At 42.3% G+C, this 24,867-nt stretch overlaps 1 protein-coding gene across 1 annotated transcript in view; it reads right to left on the bottom strand.

Annotated features, from left to right (window-relative positions):
- Nucleotides 1-689: 689 nt before the first annotated feature.
- The window catches only part of LRIG1 (leucine rich repeats and immunoglobulin like domains 1), a 100,603-nt gene continuing 76,425 nt past the window's right edge, over nucleotides 690-24,867 (bottom strand). The window contains exons 10-20 of the mRNA XM_062585895.1: nucleotides 20,807-20,887; nucleotides 15,385-15,456; nucleotides 13,996-14,067; nucleotides 11,663-11,826; nucleotides 9,331-9,651; nucleotides 8,446-8,727; nucleotides 7,445-7,864; nucleotides 5,999-6,121; nucleotides 5,245-5,391; nucleotides 3,857-4,165; nucleotides 690-3,661 (exon numbers count right to left, since the gene is read on the bottom strand). Of these exons, the coding sequence (XP_062441879.1) occupies nucleotides 3,429-3,661; nucleotides 3,857-4,165; nucleotides 5,245-5,391; nucleotides 5,999-6,121; nucleotides 7,445-7,864; nucleotides 8,446-8,727; nucleotides 9,331-9,651; nucleotides 11,663-11,826; nucleotides 13,996-14,067; nucleotides 15,385-15,456; nucleotides 20,807-20,887 (2,224 nt within the window). The 3' untranslated portion in view covers nucleotides 690-3,428. The remainder of the gene's footprint in view (nucleotides 3,662-3,856; nucleotides 4,166-5,244; nucleotides 5,392-5,998; nucleotides 6,122-7,444; nucleotides 7,865-8,445; nucleotides 8,728-9,330; nucleotides 9,652-11,662; nucleotides 11,827-13,995; nucleotides 14,068-15,384; nucleotides 15,457-20,806; nucleotides 20,888-24,867) is intronic.

Genomic DNA, 24,867 nt, shown 5'->3' with positions numbered 1-24,867 from the left:
GCTTGAGTAAGTTTTAGCTTTATGGGAAACTTGAAGAATTGATTTTATTCCATTACTGGGATAATTTGGAACAACAAAACTTGAATCTCACACCAGACACCAGCTTTTTAAAGGTTCTTGCTTTTCCATTTTAAAATAGTTTAACCCCTACATGTATTAAGGGAGTTACCCGAGTATTTTCTGAAAATGTGCTTTATACCCAAAGCTGTGCTGTACTTTATTTCAGATGAATACTTTTTATTTTTTTAAAATATACAGAAACTAAACTGAGATTTTAGTTAAAGGAAGAATTCAAGCTTATCTCTGAAGCTGCCTCTGGAATTTCCATAAAGGATCATGGTAAGATTTAAACAGGCAGATGGGTTCACAACTGCAGTTGAATCTGGTGCAGTCCTGGCCCCATTTTTCTTACATACTTAAACACACATGCACGTACCCCCATCTGTTCAGTTTTCAGTGCCAAGATTAGGGCACTTGCCAGACACTTAAGCAGTTGCTATATTAGGAGTGTAGTTCCTTGAGTGAGTTCTTCATTGCAGCTTCCAATACAGCCCCCAAATTCCAGCCCATCTGCACATCAGACTTCGAGTCTCATGCTGATCTACAGTATCCAGTGTTAAGTCTGTGGGTCTGATTTCACCTGCAGCTACTTTGCATTTTCATTAGAGAAAGACAGAAAAGAGTGCAGCAACAGATTAGAATTTTATTTCGTTTTCCACTGGAACTCCCCAAAGCTCACTCTCAACAAAATAGCTGTAATATTATAAATGAACCTTTATTAAAGACACTTCAATGCCATTTGTTAGACACTTCAATATCTTACATGTTTTTCAATGTACAACATTGTACCAAATTTTCTAATAAATAAATAACTTTGTACACAAAAGTAATACTTCCTCTTTCACATTGCCTCTTAGAAGCAGCAAATTCACATATTTAGTGGAAGTTATAACATTAGGCAGTTAACTTTATTCAGAAACATTATTTTCAAATGTTAATGTGGCAAATATGCTTTATATCTGCAATGGTGATGACGTTTCCGCCAGCAAAATGAGTCAATTAAATCATTCTCATCTACCTCACGTTCCCAGTTCCACTGTTTTCACCTTGTGAGTCAGTTCTGAAGCGTACTTTTCCCTCGAGTAAAAGGAAAAATATGCTTGGTTTATAGTTTTCTAACATCCCTTTCCTTTGCTTTGAATAAACTTGGCACTCAACATAATTAGCCACCTGCCTCAAAGTGCAAATGTGTCAATAGTCAGAAACTGATACAGACAGGTACCTGGCTAAGTTAATGCCTTGCTCCATCAAGGTCAGCTTCAGTTAACTCATTTACAGTGAAACTTGTCTTAAGCTACTCAGGAAAAGACAAGATGTCTTCTACGTAAGGGAGATGTTGCCTCCTCAAGGTAAGGTTGGACAGGGCCCGCTTGTAATAAAAGGAACAGACACCTTGAGTCCTGATTCAAGGCAGCACTTACTTACTTAACTTCTTACTGAAAGCTCATACGTTTGGTAAGACTCTGTATATCTGCAAATGATGTCCCAAACAGAAAACACAGTGTTTCAGTCCTGATGCTTGTTTTTAGCCACAGAACTGTTAGCAAAGGTGGGTTTCTACTGGACTCTGCTTCAGTGGAACTGGCATTTGAGTTGCTCCTAAGGAAAAAAAAAAGTAATAACCCCCCCCCAATAAACCTTTCCCCAAAGTAGTCATCACCAGAGTTTAGCAACCTTGTATTAGCAGAACTCAGATTACAAGTAACTGGAAAGGAGTCCTCCATCCACAGGTACCAACACCAACAGAAAGCAGCTTTTCTATAAATAAAAAGCTTCATAGTGAAGTTGTAAGTGACAAGGATCTGTTTGACCAATGTGGGTATTTTTTTTCCCCCATTCACGGATGAACTTAAAAGACTACATAAAAATACTTTGGACATTTCCATTTAACAGCGTATATTTGACCATCAATACACGGTTTCCCTTCCAAGTTAGTGTATTTATTTCTGAATAGCCTGGAATTGCTAAACAAAGCAGCATGATTCATTTGAAGCAGATAACTTCATACCAAGAGTCTGGCTGCAGATCCGGGTAGTGATGCTCAACAAGAAAGCTTAATAGTGTGTTGCAGGAGAAAAGGTTGAATTATCACATGAATTAACAGTACAGCTGTCAGCTTAGGAGTGTGATTTTGTTTTTGTTGCCAAAACAGTTGCACGGTTTCAAAACCCCTCTGGAACAGATGCAGTTGCATTGGTAGGAAAGTGCGTTGCACTGGTATGGATTATTCCTTCTCCAAACAGGGACAGGCTGTATCATACATGCACCTTGCAGAGGTGTAACTGCACCCGTCGGCAGGATGGGGGGGCACCTGCAATTTCGCTGGGTGGGCAATTAGTGCTGTAACAGCCTAGGTGCAGACAGGGCCCTCTGTCAGGAGGCTTTTGCATGGTGCAAGATACAAGACCACCTCCTCGTTTACCACATGATTTATTTATTTTGGTAACGACCCTGTATTCGCTAACTGCGATATCCTTTCTGTCTGTCTGGTTTTGGGCTATGCACAGTGGCTGAATTAATTAGTGCTTCTTGTGTGGTCCACTCTAACATACAGGTACAGTCACAGTTCAGCTATTATTTTTTATGCAGTTCTGAAAAATAATAGAACTTAAGTTCTTCCACAAACAGGAAAAAAAATCAGGTTGCAATGCAGTGTCTAATAGCTTGTGGGTTTTTTGCTATAAAATTCATTTGAAATAATTGAAGATCTCTGTTTAAATGTGTTAAGTGCAATAAATTTCAAAAGAGAAGGAAATTTGTGCTAAGTAACCCAATTGATACTTGATTTAAAGGAACTTCCATTGAAAAGAGGACAATCCCTTTAGAACAATCTGTTTTTTAAAGTTCTGCTTATGCATTTAAGGCACAAGAATTATTTTTCTCACAAAGTTTAACAGCAACCTGATACTGAGAACAATATTGCCAAAACTGTAAAATTTCACTCAGTTTTCCATGCACTAAAGATTAAAATAGCCTCTGTAAAAGATATATTTATATATATATATATATATATATATATATTTATATATGAAAACTCTTATATACAATTGTATCAAATACTTTTCTCTTTACACAATAATCCCTTGCATTTATGTGCTTTATATGCAAGTCAACTTTTGAACGCTTCATACTTCTCAGGGAAGTTTTAAACTATATACAAACAGGTGACGCTCGAATAGGAGTTTGTTCCCCATACAAGCTTGTTTTTCATACCTCAGTTGTTTGCCTTTGACAGGTCATCAGTTCAAGATTTGAGGTAGAAGTAAGTAGCCCATATACTCTGTGCAAAAAAAAAAAAAAAAAAAAAAAGAAAAAAGAAGGATAAAGTAATAGCATGTTTGTTAATTTGCACATGGCAGTCTGTTCTCTCAGTCCATTGATCTTCTCGGTGGCTTAAACTCGTGAATGGAGTCACACGACTTGGGTACGTAGCTGCTGGACAGGAGAGCCTGCTTCACTTCCGCTTCACTCTGCAAATCCAGTAGTGTTGGGGACACTTCAGGAAGTACATTCAGTTGCTTAAGTGACCCTCCTGCTGGAGAAGCTCTCACCAAATTAAGGTTGTTAAGCTCTGAAGGCTGCGCAACCGATTGTGAAGAGTCTGCAGAAAAGCAAAGGCCCACTGCCGTTAGTTGATGCTCAGTCCACCAGCACGTCTCCAAAAACCAGCCCTACCCCTATCATGCAAGACTTTTAACCAGATAAAGTCACTGATGGGAGGAAAACAAGGCACTAATATAACCCAAATGGTATTACATCTGGGGAGAAAAAAAGACATCCCCAAGTAAACACATACCATGGTTGTCTGGCAGCAGCGGGCTGCCCGTGCCCGCAGGTCTCATTCTGTCATGGTTGCTGGGGTAGAGGGTCCCATCCATTTCTACCCTCTTGCTGCTGGCAATCCCGTTGCACTGCTGAGGATGAAGAAGGCTGGTGCCTGCACCCCTCTTCCTACTTCGCTCCTTGCTGCTCAGTGCATTTTGGTAGGTGTTATCCATAGTCTTAAGGCTCTCGGAGTAGTACTCCGACTCCTTGGCGTAAATGCGGACGTTCATGCTGTCCGTACTCCCGCTGCAGTCTGCGCACACGACCGGCAGGCCATAGCCTTTAAGGGGAGGAAGAGAAAACAGCAACGAATGAAGAACAACCGGCTGGAAGTTGTCAGCCCTGAAGCACACAAATCGCGGAAGGAAAAGGCAGCTCTGTTTAGTTAGCGTGTCCCTCTGCAGTATGAGAATTGTTCTCACTAAATAACACACAAATTTTGGTTTGATACAATGCTGGTAAATGCCCCCATCATTCAGAATGCTGTAGCTGTTCTATAGTTAAAGGTAGTTCAAATTAATGCCTTGGGTTGGTTTTTTTTGTTCAATCCAAATATTTTTTTAAGTAAAAAATACATATTTATTTCCTTTTCCACACTTCCTAGTCAGTGCAGAGTAAAACGTAGTACTTTCCTCTAACTGCTGTAAGTACCAAGTTACCTTTATTTTTGTGCTGCTGCTTTAAGGGCATCACTGTCAAATTATATTGTTTCAAGGTACTTTATTACTGTTAGTGGGAATAACAGATGAGCAGAAATCAGAGAGGCAGGCAGGAAAGAGTTTCTAAGTTTTCAAAGTGAATTTCCTTTGTACATTTGACAGCATTCTACAATTTTTCCTGGAGAGAAAATTTGTTTCACTGGCTGTTTGTCTGTGGATTTTACAATACAGCATGAGAACAGAAAACACATCCTAAAAATAAGAAAGTATGAATGTAAAACACAAGAGGAGAAGCAGGTATAGTGCCCAAAACAACTTTTAAATTAAAAAGAAAAAAAGAAAAGTGAGCTTTGAAGTTGACAGACCCTTTAAAGATCATGAACAATATAACACTTCCAGCGTGAAAGTACTCTCACATTTTAGGAATAGCTCAAAATCAAATACTGATCAGCCAGCTGCAAGCAGTGGTTATTATAAGCCATAGCCTGCCTCTTTCTCACGGTTCCTTGAATTCAAACTATCCAAGTTTGATAGAAGATCAAAGCAAGCAGGAGAAAGTAAATTTACTGTACTCACACCTGAGAATCATTCTGGGCTTTTTTCTTATGGTAACAATTTCTTGTCTTAATGCTGTCTAACTTGGAGGGTTTTCTGATCTGTACAAACACGAAATACTTTTCCAGATTAATGGGTTTTGTACCTGTCTTATCTGGAACAAGCATTCCATCGGCCATGTCTTCAGTTTTCCAAGCGTCTTTATTATAGCTGATACACAGCTTTGGCTGTCTGCAACCTATAGTGGGAGCTTCAACATCTGGACACCTTCCAGCATCAGTCTGACACATACCTGTAACAAACGAACCATCTGGCTAAAGATTACAACCATCTGCTCTCTCAGCTGAACGACCTGTTAAGTCTTATTTCTACCATAAAAGCTATGAAAAGGAGAAAAATAGCAATGGAGATAATAGATAATTTTAAGATAATGTTTAACAAAATTAATGCTTTATAATCTCAGAAGAATCTTAGTTCAGAATGCTTAACTTTTCCTTATAACATGCTGTTTTTAAATACTGCAAAATCCCAGCATTTAATTTCTAAGCCTGAGAGAAGGAACAGCCCACGCTAATGTATTCTATAGTAGAGTTTAACTGTGGATAACCCTGGTGCCAAAGAATTAATTGAAATTAGCAAAAAAAAAAATACTCCTTAGAGCCTGACTGAGGAGTTCCTGAAGGAGTCTGCTCACATAAATGCTGTTATTAGTGGGACAAGGTAGCTTTGTGAAGTGAAGGACAGATCTTTGTTCTGCAAAAACACAGTAGCTAGAGAATTACATTTTGAAGGTCTTTCAGGTAACTCAGAACAAGCACAGAAGTACTCTGTACTCTGGTTTCTCCCTTCTCGTATCAAGTTTGGATATAGCATTACAGAAAAATTAGAATAGTTCTCACCATTGCTGTCTATGTGCCCATTAGGCTGTTGGTTATCTACTCTGACAACTGCTTCCTGCCGGTCAGAGAGAGTCCCTTGTGAAGACAAGTAGCTTGGCACATCAGGAGGCACAATGGTCTCATCTAAAGTAACGGGAGGAGAGAAACATCAGTTCCTGGGGGGAGGTCAAGGCTTCTCTTTTCAAATATGTCTAGGTCTCATTTTCACAAGGGATTTGGGAGCAGATATATAAATGGTATTTTTCATAAATGCAATGAATTGGAATTGAACTATCTAAATGCCCCATGCTGCTAGAAGTCCCATTCCCTCCAATTCTCAGCCTAAAACTGTGGGATTTGGTGCTGATAGGCCCATTTGGATTATCTGCATTTGGCATGGTCACTACAAGGTATGTGGAGGTAGAACAGTCTCTTCAGAACAAGTAAATCCTTCCTTTACTCCTGAAATTCAGGGCACCTGATTTAATTCAAGGCCTTCATCTCCTCAAGTCAAAAGTAACAGACTTCTGGAGAACAGCAGCTTCAGTTCATTTAAGCAGAAAAGTCTAAGCCCCTTAAAAGTCTGTGGCCTTCTCCACACTACATGACGCAATCTCAGTCAGTCTTCCCTGTCACCACAAACACCAACTAAAATGACATTATCCTAGGCACGAAGCCTTAGATTTTCAGAACTGATCTTTAACATAACGTGCAAGATGGAGCTTAAAACAGAAAAGGGGTAAAAATTCCCACATACAGATTGCGCTAATCATATGGCAGCCAAGTTAGGCTATGGCCTTGAAATCCTGTATGGTACTACACCTAATACTAAGAACGATATAGGAAAGCTTTAAATCCCACAAGGGCAGGGAGGCCCTAGGTTCATTCTTCCATACTTTAGTCCAGAGACTGTATAAAGCTAAGGGGAGGAGAGGTGACACTCACTGCAACACCAAGTGCAGCAACAAATTATCCTCTTCTGAAGCAGGAAGCAATAAACTCTTCTTCTCAAAGAACTGAGGGATGTCCCTCATCAGTAGAGTTATAACAAGTCTTACAGACAACAGGAAAAAGGGCTTCTTGCTTCCAAGTTTAGTGTTTCTGTTTTGAATACAAAGTCTTCAAAACTACAAATTCCCAAGAAGCAATACCGGTTCCCAGCATCACAGACATAATCCAGACCATCTTAAGAGTTATCTTTCATGGTCATGAAAAAACAAGGTAGCAATGCAAAGACTGAGACTACTGCCAAGTAGAAAAGACCTTGCTGAAGAGCCAGCCAAGAGGAGAAATGCAGCTCTGAACATACTTCAACAGCAAGTGAAGGCTGGTTCCAGCTTTCCGAGCCAAAAGAACCACTGAGATAAGCCAACTGTGATTGTGGCTACCTGATGTACTGGTTCAGCCTCAGTGGGAAGTCTGACAACACAAAAGGCTTGAGAGCATCTTAGAGGAGACTAGACCTACCTGTGTTGGTGACACTGTATTCTTCACTCTTCTTCCTGGTTTGGTAGATGATGCAGACCCAGACCAGAGAAGTCAGCACAATGCTACACACCACTGCAATGGTGATGATTCCCACAGTGGTACGGTCTTTTCTACAGCCAAGAGACTGCAAAATGCTCACATGGCTGTGTGCACGCTCTGTCCCAAGGGTGTTGGACATCTCACATGTGTATTTCCCAGCGTCCTCCAAGACAACATTCCTAACGATCAGCAGCTGGTTGCCAGGGGTAAAGTGATGCCTTTCTGTCATGATTAGGGGCTGGTCCCCTTTCAGCCAGGTAATGCGGGGAGGTGGACTCCCTGTGGCTTTGCACTGAAGAGCCACAGTCTCACCTACAGACACTACATGGTCTTCCAGTGGATGAATCAAAGATGGTGTCTCTGCAGGGGAATAAACGCAGAAATTAATTCCTGGAGATAGTGTGGTAACAGATTTCTGTTACATTTTGTTTAACGTTACTAAATAGATCTGATGTACCCACAAATACATAACAATGTACTACGCAGCCATGCACCCAGGGGAATGGTGGCCTTGCCACAACAGCTGAGACTCATGATCTAACATGCACAACTGAGGCCTTCCCTTTGCCTGTCTGTGTGAGTCTTCCCACCAAAAAAAAAAACCCTAGGACAAGGTGTAAGTGCTGACACATATCAATAACTGGGTTGGGCAAGAGAGGTGGAGTGCAATTTCCTTTTGAAGTGATTTTCCCAGGCAGGAAATAGCATGGTTGGAGGGGATTCCCTGGCTGAAAAGGAAATGTGACTTAACTCCTTTTTTTAATTAGCAGGATATTTTTCATTAGTTAATCACAGAATAAAAGCATGAAACAAGACTAAAGCAGAGCACTGTCTCCACATTCCATTTGTGTATCTCTAACTGCTAAAGAGCCTGAGCAGAACTCCCTTCCAGTTCTCACTTCTGGATCTCTTGGTTTCTCAGGGGAACCAAGGCACCTTACCCAGTACAGTCAGGGTGGCGTTGGCAAGCACAGACCCTGCAGAGTTCTGTGCTGTGCAGCTGTAGACACCCATGTCTTCTATCTTCACATCAGTAATGAAGAAGACATCATCATCAGGCATGACATGCATGCGGCGTTCTCGAGCTGCAGGGAAGTCGGTGCCACCATCTTTCTGCCAGGCAATTTGTGGAGTGGGGTGTCCTTCAGCTGCACACTCCAGCCGTGCTGTTGTCCCCGTCCGGCTGGTGATGTCGTGGGGAGTTTTGATAAATGAGGGTAACACTGATACAGAAAAATAAGAAAAAAAGGACAAATAATTCCATAGAGAAAATCCCATCTCTGGACAGTTGTACATGCTTATCTTCCTAGATAGAGGACAAGCATGAACATTACCCATAGCACAGAAAGCTGCTTTTGCAAGTTGTATCTAAGCTGTTGGAGACTGATCCTGTATTTCTATAGCACATACTTGTCTACAGTGTCCAAGACATCCACACTTGGAATCATTAGCATTAAGATCAAAGCTAATTGTCCTCTGTGATTAACCTGGAAACAAAAGCCATTATCCCTCCTAGAGAGAATTTTTGATCTCCATTCCCATGGGCAAAGACTCTACTGGAACAGCCAAAGTGAATGGCTGAAGCCAGTGGAATGACTCATGCTTAGGGACAACTTGCAAAAGTGCTTGGCTGGAGAGCAGCCATCCCAAGGCTGGCGTGTGCTCGTCACATAGTGTCTTCCAGAATGCACTGAGATTCAAGTGGCTAGTGTGCGGAGGTTAGGAGCGTCTAATCATCATGAATGGACCCTCAGGAGCGACTGCCTGCCAAAAACAGGTTCTCAAGGAATTGCAGGAAAGTAACTAGAAAGTAGTTTTCTACTAACCATTAACAGTGAGTCGGGCCTTGTTGGAGTAGGTAGAGCCAAAGTGATTGGTAATGATGCACTGGTAACGTCCTTCATGGGTGAAGGTGACATGCCGGAGGTGCAGAATGGTGGTGTACTCCATCACCTCACCATCCTTTGCCCGCACATGTGCAAAGTTCTCAATCTCAGCATTGCGCAGCATCTCGTTGTCTTTCTTCCATGCAAACATCATGGGGGAGCTGCTACTGCTGGCAGCTGAGCAGGTGAAACGGATGTCCTTCCCAAGGACAGCCACTGTCGTCTCAGGCTGGATAATGATTTGGGGCTTGGGGAAATCATCTAAGAGAAAACAACAGGCATAGTTAGTCCTTGACTGTAAGGATGAACTGGAACAAGCAAGAAGATGTAATGACAAATGAGCAGTGCATAAGTAAAAGACATCGCTATACATCTGCTTTTACATCCACTTTTGTCCACAAGAGAAGAGCAGCCTGCTCTTGCAAAGCGCTTCACCTTCAGGACTGGCTTTACAGTACAGATATGCCACACACAACTCCACTGAGTGGCTGGTCTGAACTAGGAGTCTGGTTCCTTCTTTGATCAGTGGAGTGAGATGGTCACCTAGAGACCAGGGACACTGAAAAAAAAAGCCTAGCTCTCTTCACCAAAATGCCTGCTTTTATATTCCTGAATTAGCCTCCTCAGTTCGGTGTCCAGTTAAGTGAGAAAAATCTAAGACTAAATGAGTCTCCCTGCACTTTGAGGGAGTCATGAGGACTGTAAGTGTACAGCATATGGATCTACCATCCAGACACAACTGAATTTTGCCATTGAACTTAGGCCTCAAAGAGATACTATGGTCTAAAGAAAACATCCTTCCCTGTGTGACCCACGCATAAAGAGCAATACTGAACTTGCAACTTCACCTGCAGACCTGCCTGAAGCAGAAGGGAAGAGAGTGGGACGCTCAAACCAAAGGGCTGCAGTGCACTTACCCACTTTCCAGGGATGACTGCTCACGAGCAGAGTAACTGCAGCATGCACTGCCAGTGCAGAAGCAGCTGTATTTGCCTGTCACCCATCCAGTGTGGAAAGCTTTGCATGCTCTCCCTCTGCCTAGGAAGACTGTTGTTTTTAGCAGGGTTCCAAGCAGATTTATTTATTAGATTTCTACAAATGGTGTAATTTAATATTTGACTAAGGTTTAATTAAACAGCCAGGCCTCTGGAACCGGGCGTACTAGTGCCTGGAGGACTTGGCAGGCATCGGAGCAGCAAAGCTGTCTTCATTTTGTGATGTTGCTGTGGGGATCAAGCCATCATGATCTTTTCTTCCAGATGAATGTGGTAACCTTCCCTACACTCACTAAGAGGGAGGCCACCTAGGCAGTGCTGGGACTCTGTGTTAGAGATGGACATGGGACAGCAGCTGGAGCAAATCCTTTGCTCAGTTCTCAATACAAATCATACATTCAATTGAATTAAAGGTATTTCAGAAACGTATTTGGGCTCCATCAAACAGCCATGTGCAGCTCCACCTAGAATCCATGTTGGCTGGCATCACAGACAGAGCTTCCAAAAGCAGGCATTTATTTTGCCTCAAAGTTGGATGCGTGAGCAACACGACTTTGGCTTCCTCTGATCATTTATGTTTCTTTTGTTATTAGTGAAGTGGCATGTGTTTGTGTGTGTTTGGTATTTAGTAAAGCTGTTTGGCAACCACAGCTCAAGTGCAGAAACAATGCTTGAGTGAGTGTGAGGTGGGAAAACAGCTGTAGCTGCTGTCTGCATGAGAGAATAGCAGTAGGAGAAAAAACAAGATCGCAAAATGCAACTGTTAGCAGTTGTTTGCTTTGTATGTAATACATTACTGGTGAGTAAAAAGAGCTGTAATGGAGAGATCCTCCTCTAATTTTTTTTAACCCTTTGTTCTTGTTTGCAAGAGGGAGAAAAGATGAACAAAAAGTCACAGCACAAACTCCTAATGCTGCAGTGTGAAAAATTTATAGCTGCAGTCCTAGCAATATCAAACTGAGAGGACTGCGGAAGTCTCTGTGCAGCTGTGCAGCCCAATTTGGAACTGGAACAACCATTAGTCCCTTTTGATTTAATACTCAGGGAGCCCTGTAAGGAATATACTAGATGCAAGCAATGCACTATGTGGTTTTGGTGGGAAATAAATTGTAGCCAATGACAAATTTTTAAAATGTAGGCTTGGGTTTGCTTTGATCCCACTGAATAACAAAACAAAACAGAAACTGTCTCGTAATAACATGCTAGTAGTCAAAGAAAATGTTTCCCAAGTGAGTCCTGCCCTTCATACAACCTCAAAACACACAAGCAAGACTTACCACACACAAAACTTTCTGGCAGCACAGCAAAAATGCTCTTGCTCTTTAGTGACTCGGGATGGGCGCAGGTGGCCACCACAAAGGACTGCAGCTCCTTCTCAACTAACCACTGGGGCAACCATTTCAGCTGGCAATCGCAGAGGAAGCTGTCGCTGTTTATATGGCTGCAGGGAAACAAAACCAATACAAGCCTGCTGTGATTCCTGCACAGAGAGGCGGCTGGAAAGTTCACAGCCCTTTCAAGTTATTCACATTCCTTCCTCCCAGCATGCGCGGAAGGAAAGGAGGACTGCAGGGTTGTCCTCTAGGCACAAAACTAATGATGCTAAATATGTCACATGTTTAAATAGCATTTCATCTCCACACAGAGCAGTCTAATCCTGTACTCCAATGATACTTCCTGGTGCTTTATGATTAACTTTTACAGTGATCTCAAGGAGCAGATAAGCAAGGTCATCCCTGGCTTAGATATGGGAAACTGAGGCAGATTGTCCACAAAAAATTCATGCATTAGAGGCACATTAAAAATCATGAATGCTACTCCTGTTTCTCACCTCTAATTACTGCACATGTACCTTCTCTGCCCTTGCAGAATTGAGTCTCTTTGGTGGGGACTGAATTCAGGACTTAATGATTGAAGACTAAGAGAATGTCAAGAAGTTCCCCAAGACCTTTAGTTACCTCAGTGGCCAATAATAAGGAAGTAAATGGAGAAGGCCCTGTCCTCCTTCGCCAGGGGAGATGTTAGCAAACAAGCATCATCAAGGGTAAGAGGGATAACAGATGTTGTGTTTATTGGTTAACTACCAGTACAGAACCAGTGAAGGGGAAATGACCAAAGACATTTGCGTAACCCCAATATAAACAGTGACTAGTTTGGAAAGCAAAACCAAAAAAAACATTTCTTAGTATCCTACTAGTAACTTAGCATCTTCTGTTTAGAAAAGAGCTTTGAAAAGGGGACAAATTAAATGGGAGCCTCAGGGGTTTTATTTATTTTTTTTTTAATATGCAGGGCCAAACTGTTTCTCAGCATAGCTCTGAAACCAGTGAAGAACTACAAGTATACACCAACAGGGAATTCAGACTTTGGTCTGGTTTGGTCCAAAAACCTAGAAAAATCTAGTCTGATCCCTGAAATTGAATGTGAAGGGCCTCAGAGACTGTGGAAAAATCATCACCAACAGAGAAGTCCCATCCTGCAATACTGCAAGTTGTACAAGAGCAGGATATCAAGAGCACAGCAGAATCCCAATTCCAACACTGTGTTATAGGAAGATGTGTATCTCCCATTTTTCTGCCTGAAAACATTGGGAAATCTGGAAGTCTGAAATTAGCTAGTCTAGATGGGTAAGCTGTCCCTAAGATATCTGACAGATATAGCCTGAGAAAGCTCAGAGAAACTTTTAGTATTTAACACTTTGGTGTAATACATTCTGCATGTATATGTCATCTCTGAAGGCCAACTTTCCCATGATATAAAGGTTCCTTCCCAAGATCTGGATTCCCACAAGCTCTTCCTCTAACCGGATCAGAGGCTTTTCGCTTAATTCTGCTTCAACAGATAAAAGCGATCAAACTAACAGTGGACATGCAACATCTATCTTATTCCATAGTCACTGTTAGTAAGTGGCATTGTTAACAGCGACCCTCAATTCCCATCTCCAAAGTCAGGAAAAGAATCTGGATCTGACCCAAGTACTAAATGCGTGAATTCTTGCTCCACAGACATAGTGCACCACTCCAGTGTGCAGCAATGCACAGACAGTAGATTAAATATTTATGGAGAAGAGGAGAAAAGGAAACCAGGCAGGACTGGAAACAGTGTCTGATAACAGTGCAGAGCCCCAGCCTGGAGCACAAGCAGTAGCTCTGATAACACACCCATATTTTTATACCAGAAGGCTGGATGACAAGTGGATCCAGTTCAAATGGTGCTTATCACTGAAATGTCAGTACTGTATGCAAACCCTAAACATAGGTACAGCAGAGGAGCAGATGGGCTACTGGGAATTAAATCAGTCAAAGTGTGAGAAGGAGATGGCTAACAGGACCAGGGCTGGACTTCCTGAGCGGAGATGAATAACTGCACAGATGCAAACCTGCTGGAAGAACCTGTTCCAATGATCTAATTTCACTCACTATTAAATGCAAGATGTTCCTGTGACATCTACTTATGTGTAAAAATATCCTGCATAGGAGGAGAGGGGAGAAGAGGAAATAAATGAGTGATAATGTGAATAACACCCCACTGGAAACAATATGCTACTTCTCATGTCCAGAGCAAGAAAGATCCCTGCCTCCTTCATGGGGTGTACGGTCTAATAACTTACAGCTGCTGCAGGCTCTTCATCTTAGCAAACGCGTCTGCTTGAACAGAGCGAATGGCGTTATCTCCAAGGTTCCTGCAAAACACAAGCAAAGGCAGTTTGAACAAAAGGGCTGCTATGGCTGTGAAGAAATCTCTCCATATTTAAGCAATGACTCAAGTAGCAGATGATATGGTAGCTCCTTCTTAGGGCCATATGTGTTTGCAGCTCATAGAAATGGCATTCCACAAAACACTTAATATTGAACAATACTGAACACAGTTAACCAACGAAAAGTATGGGAATATGTCACTAAGTCATTCCATACCCCATAATCTTTGCTGCACTTTCGCAGTCTCAGCTACCCCTAATCCTCCCTAGCTCAGAAATTCCTCAGCCCCTTCGATAATCACAGACAGCCATGAGTACCTTATCATGGCCTGGACCTTCAGCAAACAGATAGATGGGCAATATTTGCACTAAACGGCATCTGCAAAGTCACCTGAACATGATTTTGAGAGGATACTGTTGTTGTTGGAAAACACTGCAATGTTTCAAAAATAAGGTATTTTTGAAAACTTCTCTCACAGCTATTGCTAACTGAAAAATTCATTTGTTCTCTAAAGAAAGGATGGTGTCAGATTTAGGGCTTATGTATCATAAGCGAAGTGCAGCACAGACAAATGCCAGCCACGCTTGCAGAGGGAATCTCAGTACAACGTTAAAAAGAAAGGTTTTATCTGGGAATGTACCCCCCTAGTCAGGCAGTCCTATCCCTTCAGTATGCTCTCAGTGACCGTAACGTTCATATGATCAACAGCCCATAAAACATCTAGAACAAAATCACATATACTTTAACTTGTCTTAATTCCGAACGGAAGCCATTCATGAATCACTGCTGCAGTCATCAGCCTTGGGACACACAGAAAAAAAAATACGCAGCAGCAGCCAAAATTTACTTCTTGCAAATCGCTCTAAGGCAGTTGTGCTGAATGGGGATGTTCGGTGCCTGTATCCTAAGCAGTCATTTGCAGTATGTGTCATCACCAGAGTCTAGATTTAGGAGGAAGTTGAGGCAAGGGAGGAGGAGGAGAGAAGGCTATGTCTGAAATAGTAGATTTTCTCCACGAACAGCCTGCAAAGTAGCAATGTGCAAGTGAAGGCGATATTTATCCAAGTACAAATCAAAAAATTAAGAGCACGCAGATTTGCCATATGTTCTCTAAGTTTGTTCCTGGCACAAAAAAAGGCCAAAGTTGAGGCAGACTTATAATGAGAAGGAAGCAGGTGGCCCCCACAAATGGACTGACTTCTCAGTTTACAAAGCTGCTATTAAATTGCTAGCAGATCTCTCAAGCAGCTACTTTTGGCAGACCCCCCTTCCCAAACTCCAAGGCATGGTGGGTTACTCACAGGTGCTCCAGGGCCTCCAACCCTGAGAACGCTTTCTTGGCCACCGACTTGATCTTGTTTCCAAACAGTGTTCTGCAGTTTCCAAACATCCAGTGCCAGATAAACAGAAAGAAAATGGGGGGAGGGGGAGAGAAAGAAAGAAAGAGCACAATTAGTGTGGCTGTATCTGTACTCAGTGTAAGGCCCAGGAAATCTGAACTGCACAGAGATTAAGGAGGTTGAAGTACATTCATTTTCCTGCTCCTGAAATTAAATCCTTTTATCTGTATTTGAATTTAAGAGTGATGACAGCATGAAAGGAAATGTGTCGTATCATGTAAAAAGGCAGGTTTACTCCAGTACTTGGAAACTAGCTTGCTGAGTAACAGAAGGTCCCCTCTATTCTTTGAAGGCTGGCTGTGGACAGGATTAAGTGCAATGACAGTTTAACAAGATTCTGAGCTCTCCCTGCAACACTTTTCATTTCTGCCTTCTTCCCAGATAGTAAAAGAGAAGTAATTTATTCCCTATTCCTTGGCCTGAATGGATATCCACATACCAAGGGCTGGGGGCTGTCTTTTGGCCACATGTTTATACAGCACCTAACAGAAGGGAGTGCTGACTTCCTGCCTTGGCCTTTTATAAATATCATCGCAGAGTAATATAATGCAATAAATAACAGCAGAGTGGGAATTGCAAGGGGCAAAGGGAAGAAGAAGAAAGGTAATGCCCAGAGAGCGTGCTTACTCCTCCATGACTCAACAGCATTCCTCTGAATCAGCAGGTAATGCTGGGCAGCAGCAAACGAGAGGGACTATCAATAGCCAAAAGCCAGTTGGTGTGATCACAGCCCAGCTGGTATTTGCAAAGTAACAATTTTCTATAAATCCTGACCAGTGGTCAGTTGCAGAGTTCATAAAAAATGGATGGTCTCATCAGATGTTTTAATAAAACATCAGCCAATGTCATTTATTAGGCTTTTTTTTCCTTCCCTGAGTTCTCTCTGTATACGGATTATCTTCCATGTGCATCTTTTATCATCGCTTGCTTCACATTGCGCCCAACCCAACTCATTACTAACAACTCGGGTAAAATCTGGAGTATCTGGTGCTGTATTATGTTTTCCTTCAAAATTTTTCCTTCAACTATAGGGTGCAACCTAGATGCCATGAGGACCATTGTAGGTGGTCCTCACCAGATCAGTTTGTCCTGACAAAGGTACTACCAGAGCAGCCACCATTCCAGCAGATAAGTGGGTGTGAAAGCCCTGATCCTTCTAGCTCTGTTACAAAAGGGTCTGTGGCTCCAGAGCCTCAAATCTTATTCTTCCAAGAGCAAATTATCCTACTACTATTTTAAACTGAAGTACATCCAGCTGGCTGAAGCTGTACAACACCGTACCTCTCTCCTGGTTGCCCAGGCAAGCCCATTGTATGCCCAACAAAGAGAGGTCTGTCTGACGGTGGGGAAGACATCCCATCGCTCCGTTCTCAGCCGCACCACAGCCCGCAGCTGGCTAATATCCAGTGTCATGGTAACTTTGTGTCACATGGTTAATCACAAACAAATTACTGCTCTTAGCTTTTCTCTCCACAAAATAGCCAGCTCCAAAGCACAGTCGTGAGCTTCTGTCTCAGGCAAAACTAACTCCCAGCCTCCACCATGAGACACATGCTCGTAGCCCTTTCTTATGGAGAGGGTTCACTTAGTATGAAACCACAGCTGAATCTTCAGAGAGTTCCTTCCTTAGCTATTTGATCTGAGATGAGAGTAAAGACAGCTATTGTAGGCATGCCAGTGGCTGATAAAAGCTCCAGATAGTTGCAACCTGTTTTATAGACAATATTCCACATGTCTACAGTGAGTTTTACCAAGCTCCTTGTTACAGCATCAAAGTCCTGTTTATCACATGGGAGTATGCGGCTGTATACCCAAGCACCAAAAGATGCATGCAAGGGGAGAGAAGCCCGTCATTTAGTTAAAGATATCTTGTTTTAATGAATGCTTGAAAAGTCCTTCTTTTACAATATCAGGATCACATGTTCTCTGAGCACAATGAATACTGTAAATAATTTACTATATGCAAACTCTGGTCATAAGGCTGCATCCATATATACTCATTTACAGAGCCATGTTCCTAAACGAGGGTGTTATGCTGAGCTCTGATTTAGTAATTGGAGATTACTGTGTGCTGTTTACAATGGATATTGGACTCTGAATATTGGATTCTATCCAATTCTATCTATGTTCTAGAGATATATATCTATATTTACCTATCTGTCCAGAGGTAAGGAATAAGTCCAGGCATACGAACAGATACATGTGTACATCATTTGTATAGGTGAGTCCAATTTTACAGTTGTTTATACGAGAAATATATAACATTGATAATAACTCTGTGCCCAGCAAACTCATTAAAATCATTACGCCTTTCAAATCTCAAACAACCACTGCTCTACTGCTGAAATGGTTCAAGCCCAGCGGCGCCCTTCAAAGGGATGTGGCACTCTGGAATGCAAACGCGGCGGTATGCAGCTCTGCACGGAGCTGCTTGCTGCACTCGTGAAAGCTCCTCCACTGCAGGCAGTTAGGCACAAGCATGCTCTCCTGGTAATTGCATAAGTGTAATTACACACGCTAGGCACGCAATTCATTAGAAAGCAGCATTTTCTCCTTAGGCCAGTTTTGCACCTGCAGGAAGATCTCAGTCACTGAGTGAGCCATCAGAAAACCGGTTACATTTAGCAGCTTGAGTAATTAGGAAACTGGTTGTTCCCCAGCCATTCCACTGATGCTTTTTATGCTTCGCTGCTTCTTGACTCCCTCTTTCTTGAAGCAACATTTCAATTTAAGTCTGCACTCTCCATCCTGGAGAGCTTCATATATAATTTAGAGAAGGCTAAAGTGACTGGCCTCCCCACCTCTCAGTTTAACACCTTCATTACAACGAACAACACTCTCCTTGCTAAATCCTTTCAGAGGCTAATCTGTGCCAGATCAAAGGGGAACAGCTTTTAAGGCAATCTCCACAGAGCTGAGGTGATTATTAATTCATTGGAAGGTCTCCTCTGAAGTGCCCATTTATTTTGTGTATGCTAATGCATTTAAAACCATTGACGGTTTAAACACAGGCAGCGAAAAGTTCTCTGTAGAAGCCGATATTTTATTTTAATTTAAGAAAAAAGCCCTGCCAGCAGGAATGACATTCACTTCGGCTTTAGATAAAATTGCAAGTTTGTGATTTAAATCCTGATGACCTAAAACAGACCTTGGTAGATCCCTTTAACAGTGAACACTCTTAAGCATCCCAAAAATGCCTCAAAAAATATAATGAAATAATCTCATATTCTGAGTTTTTTCCCAGACTCCCATTCTGACCAAAAATGAACGATCTCAGCAGGAGCAGAACTAGCAACATCTCTGTCCCACGGCAGGTTCGCTCTCTTTGGTAACGAAGCCGCCTCCTGTCTGCCAGAGACCAAAGGGACCCACACGCTCTTTAAGGCTACAAAATTCGCTGCAACGTTCCCACACAAACCGCGGGAACACGACCCTCTCTGTGCTCAACCAGACCTAGCACTGGCCCAAGGCCACGTGCAGTGGAAAGCAGAGGACAAAGAGTTGAAGGGAGACGTAAACCAGGTTGTCTTCAGACCTGCAAGAGTCCTTGTCATGTTCCCCACTAATGGCAGACAAAACCAGCTGCTTTTTGAAGCTGTTCCTTCTGCCAGGTATGTCATCAGGCTGCTGCTGCTTCACCAGTGAGCGACAGCTGCTCCATCCAGAGCTCTGACACAACTCCGCGGGCTGCTGCAGCTCCGTTCCTACCTCCTGCTCCTTGCTCTATCCCCCAGCCTCTTGTCTGACCCCAGCTCAGGGCTCCTCTCTCCCAATGGCTAAATCAGTCCTTTTGGTGAACTCTTTCCTTCATTGCCGTCTCCTCTAGCTTTTCACCTCTCTCCTGCTGTTTATGCCCAGCACTTCTAACACGTCTCGATCACTTGAGACTTCTGTTCTTGCTCCCACACTCATGGCCACGATTGAGGAATGCCCAATAGCAGAAGTGGCACCTGGACAGCTCTCTTCCGCTCCCGTCTTCTGCTGTCTCCCTTGTCCAAGTAGTGGTACTTTCAGACAATCCTACTGCCTGCAGATCCCTCCAGGCAAAGTCTCTGCTCCACTGTCCCTTCAACTGCTCACACTATTTTACTGGTTTCTTCAGACACTGAAAACTGATAACATCAGCCAGGGACTGCCACCCACCACATTTGTCTCTTCTGGCTTTTTTTCGAGGAACTCGTGAAGATTTCTTTACTTCACACACACAGTAATTCCTACCAGCCTTTCTCCATCCCACTTATCTTCTACCTCACTATTTGACTCAGCCCTGTCCTTAAGCCTTTTTCTGCCTCACTTTACTTGCAACTACAACTTGGTTCCCCTCTCCTTTGATCCAATGACTCCCCTCAACAATGATCAAAAGCCATCTAGGTCTACTCCACCTTAGCATTAGGTCCCCACCAATCCTGCTATTCCTCTTCCCACTCCCCCAGGAATCTCTAATGAGAGAACGACAATATACCGCCTGCTAGGATTCATTCTAGCCATCTGCTATCCATCGAGGTACTTTTACTGCACCTCTAGCTGTGCCATCTCAGCATCAGAGACAGCGTGATGGGGGGGTGGTGAGAACTCGACAAAGGCAAGAGGTAATGATTAGAAAGAGACTCCTGATTTGTCACAAGCCATCAGAGATGTCTCTAACAGACTTGATTTATACAGCGTATTTCAAATAGAAAACAAACAAGAACAGAGCAATGTGAAAATACTTGTGAAGGCCAACCAAGCTATAAACATTTGCAAGGCGCATGCTTGCCTTAGGTTTCTTTTTATCTCTTTAAGAGTCTATGCCCCATGGTGCCTTTTATTGTCACTGCACATGGAAACAAGCCCAAAAGATCACTCTCAGACAGAGTATCCCACAGAAATGAATCCTGCTTCAGTGCTCTGTTGTAACAGGAAATGGTACGATTTTTCTTTTATCTTTATTGTTAGTTGCTGCATCAATCAGTGGTTTGCTGAAGATTACAAGAGTTATTTTTTCTTGTCCTTGCTGTCTGCTTTGGGAAATAAACGACGGTTGTGCTGAAAACATCTTAAGTTTTTCTATCCTACGTTTGTGAACTACAGTACGCGACAGACTGGTTATTGCTCTAAAAGGCCCAGAACTGTTCCACTGGCTTAGAAACATGAGTGCTTGATAACCACCTCCACACTGCTGCAGTGAGGCTGCAAAACCATGTCTCAGATTTTGCTGGGGATTTTTAACTTCTTCCAAAAGGAGCAAGAGACTTCGTTTAAAGAACCTCAAAGGTTGCACAGGAGGGGAGAGATGCACTCCCACACAGGCACACAGCACAACTTTGAAATCAGGGATACTCACAGCTTGCTTAGGTTTTCTAGGCCCGTAAAAGCTCCATTGGTATCTTCTATTGTGCCTGCAATCTCGTTGTGGTCCAGATCCCTGAGGAGAGGAGGACAGAGAGTTCACGATCAGTGTCTTAATCCTAGGCTCATCGTTAAGAACAAAAGACAGACAGTTTAAGAATGGCTAACAAAGAGTTTCTCATTTTCTCCTCACAGTTATTAAAAAAAAAAAAAGCTGAGTCTTGCAGCATAGCAGCACTAATCACCTTTCCTGCACCAACTCACTGAGATGGTGCATTCCAAAAAGAGCCCTGGCTCTTCTATAGCTGCAAGTTCTACGTTTCTGAGTTAACAGCAGATTTAAAAAAAAAAAAAAAAAAAAGTTGATTTGAGTCCTTTTCTAATTCTGTGCATCCAAATAGGAGGAAAAAGAATGAAGTCCCTAAATTAAATTGAAGGAACTGAAGAAAACAGGAGTCCACAGAGATCATCATCCAAGTCTCTGACAGTAAAATTTCATTGCAGGGTAGACGGTGACCACTGAAGGCAAATGAGAGAAAGTTTCTTCTTCACTTGATCACTCAGTTCAAAAGAAAATGTATTAAACCTGAAGTACAAAGGTTTAACAGTTGCCCTTAAATGCTACAATCATTAAGATAACTTTGGCTATTCCCATGTATACAAGTATTTGTATATACCTATATTTTCAGAACACTATTTGGTCTATTTTCTATGAAGCTGTATTTTTTTCTGGCAATGAACTTGAAACCTCTGCAAAAAAAAGTACTATCATGACTACACAAGTCTAACTCTCTGTATAAACACTTTTTTTTTTCAAAAAGAGTACAAATTCCTTTTTCAGAATTAGCTTCTTTTGGCTTTCAAATTGACCATCAATTATGAGAGTCAAAAGGGTCTGAAGAAAAACAAGCACAAAGAACAAACAAAAAGATTCACAAAGCTGTTTAAACAGTCTGTTTAAAAATCCTGTGCTTTAATTCCAGCTAGCAATGAATACTAGTAACACAGACAGAAATTTATCATTTCTAATGTTAAGTAAAAAGAAAGAAAAAATAAATAGGCCTTGCTGGTTTTGTTACATCACTCAGATTTAAAAGCTAGTAAAAACCACCAACAAAGCAAACTAAATCATCCAGATAACCTCTCCAGACCCTCAGATTCTCCTTTTGCACCTTTTGAAGATTACTGTTGGAACAACAGTATTCCCAGTTTAAATAAATTAAGACCAAAAAAGGAAAAGCATTTTGTAACATCCCAGGCAGGGGCATCATGGTGGAGCTTCTGGGGTATGTGGCACAAATACACAATAAACCACAAGAAAAGAACTGAAATAAAAAATTAAATCCCACAGTTTTAGTATTCACAGTGTTTTCCTCAGCCACGATGGGACTGAGATTTTTGCCCGCAGTACCTAAGCTGATGGCAGTCTTTGCTTGTTTTTTAGCTTTGGCGCGTGAACTAAGGATGGCCAGAAAGAAAGATGATGGCCAAAAGCCACAATTCCTGTTTCTCAGCTGACTTCAGCATGAGACCTGAATCTCACGTCTCTGGGGAATGCCGGCCTTAGCCAGTGTGACTGTGGATGTTGGGGTGATCTCTGGCAAGGGGATGGATAAAGCCAAACATCCCAGCAGACTGCGGGCACATATAGTGCAGTGATGGCATAAGAGACAAATCCAGGAGAGCCACTTCGATGCGCTGATATTTATTTAAATGTTATCTACGTGCGGCAGCAGCAAGTATATCCTCCTGGAGCTAACTTTCTACATGTCGCTTATGGCTGCCCCGCCACTGTCAGTTTTTCTGCTTGTCTGTTTTTTTTTTTTTTTTTTTTTTTTTAATGGGCTAATCCCTTTCTCCTTGGACATTTCTCCTGTTCAGTTCCACCACAGGCTTCTGGTCCAGGCCGTCGTCCGGACCGCAAGGCAAATACAGACAAGCGGGAACAGCGTGTAGGTGCTCTCTGACACACGCTTTTATTAACTGACTGCCACACATTGTGTGTGTTCTTGAAAAACAAGAAGAAAATGGTATTGCTTGTTGCTATGCTTGATCTACTGCAGGCAACTCAAAGGTTTAGTGTTAGAAAGGAGAAGAAGGAGGAAAAAAAGCCTTTTTAACAAACAGATGAAAACAGAGAGGGGAGAAAAAAAGAGCGCGGGATTTTGGCCCAACTCTCTTTGTATTCAAACTCCTCTCCCAGCCCCTGTTGCCAATTTCCTATTCTTTCTGGCTGGCTGAGCTTGAATGCTCGCAGCCTTGTTAATCATTGTGCTCCCAGGTCCCTGGGCCTGACCTCCATCTGAATAGCTCCACATTTCAGCAGTTTCACACCCACCAAAGGCTCCCCAACAATAGCCCATAATTAAAGCATGCTCGGCTCTTTTTCACCAGGTGCAGGACCCAATAGGCCTTTCTCTTTATTAAATTAGAGCTCACTCACACACTCTCTCTCCTCCTCCTCCTCCCCCCTCAGCCCTAAACATAAAAGAGGCTCCACATTCACTGCAGAGCAAAGAGAGCTAGCAGCTCCCCTTCCCCTCCATTTTTCTTTGGAAACCTTTAGTTCCGGTCCTGACAGCTGCCTCAGAGAAGTCCCTTTCTGAATGGCCAGTGCCTGAAAGGCTTTGGCCAAAGTTTAAAAAAAAAGAAAGAAAGAAAGAAAGAAAAAGAAAAAGCAAACAAAACCCAAACTCACTTTCCAGTCACTTCCTCCACTGTGAACTTCAATAAAGAAATGAGTAGGATGCAAAGAGTACTGTAAAAAGGGGAGATCTCTCTGTTCTCACTTCCTTTTAATTACTCAGAGCATAATGGGTTTCTGAAGAGAAATGGAAGTATCAAAGTGCATTTCTTTCTTTTGAAGGAATTTGCCTGCTGAACACAACCAGCCTGGAAGCCTGGACAGTGCTACAAAAGGGGCTGTGAGAACTTGGTGGTGTTTCAGATAAAAGTGCCGAGCAGGCAAGTCTTTGGAGAGTGGATGAGAGTAGCCAGACGCTCAGCTGGTGCAAATGAGAGAGAGAAGCACCAAAGCCGCAGGAATGGACAATTACAAGAAGTTTTTGGCCCATCTGTTGATGTTTCCGAGGCAATCTCAGATGTACTTCAGTCTAACAGAACTCTTGGGCTTAGAAATGTGTACTAGGTCAACACAGTAAGGCTGGCATCCTGGAGGATGTCAGACTGGTCTACATAATGGTCTCTATTAGCCCTAACGTCTAGAAGCTGGTATCTGGACTAGCAAGCTCATTTCCAGTGCCAGATTTCCAGATATTATATTATGTAAGCCAACTAGTGTGAAAACTCCTTCAAATAAAAGTCACAATAAACAGTCATAGCCACCACTGGATGGATCATTTTGTGTTCAACAGGAAGGCATGTAAAACTTCTCTCTCGATACAGCACAGAAGTATTTTTGCTTTTCAGGTGCTATCATAAGAGTCAGAGCAACAGAACTTCTCATGACTCAAGTGAGCCCAATTCTGCAACTGTTGCATTAAAGAGAAAGTCTTCTGACTACTCTTATAGTAGCTGTAGCAGCTTCCTGCTCTCACAGTCGGGCCCAAGACTGGCTGAAGCTTTGTGTGTTGCTATCCTTCTGGTCTGAAGCTAATCAGATCAAGCCCAAACTCTGAATTTCATTGCGTTTCCATTGCTGTTTTTCTTCTCATTACCATCTTAGCAAAGGATTTTATATCTATTATTCAATAAAAAAGTAACAGCATGCAAAAATGCCTAGTAGTGCACTCAACATGATATTCAAATTTCATAGTGTTGTCACTGGAAGGGATTATTCTTTACACCTCCTGAGTGTAGAGTGACCTGACAGAAACAGTCCTTTTCTAAGAATTTCCACTAAAGCAAATGAGACAGCAAGGGAAGTCCTGCCACTAACTGAAGAAAGACTGAAATTTCATGGTATTTTGCTCAGCTGGGCTAGATTCAGAAGTTCCTTTCCAGTTCTCTGTTACTGTTAATTTTACTCTACGGCCAGGATCTGAAAGCACCCTACACACACAGACCAGTCTAGCCATAACTTTCCTGAGAATTACT

Source organism: Rhea pennata, chromosome 12 (assembly GCF_028389875.1).
Source record: "Rhea pennata isolate bPtePen1 chromosome 12, bPtePen1.pri, whole genome shotgun sequence".
Classification (NCBI taxonomy): Eukaryota; Metazoa; Chordata; class Aves; order Rheiformes; family Rheidae; genus Rhea; species Rhea pennata.
The sequence above is the reverse complement of the archived record's forward strand: the minus strand, read 5'-3'. Positions and strand labels throughout refer to the sequence as shown.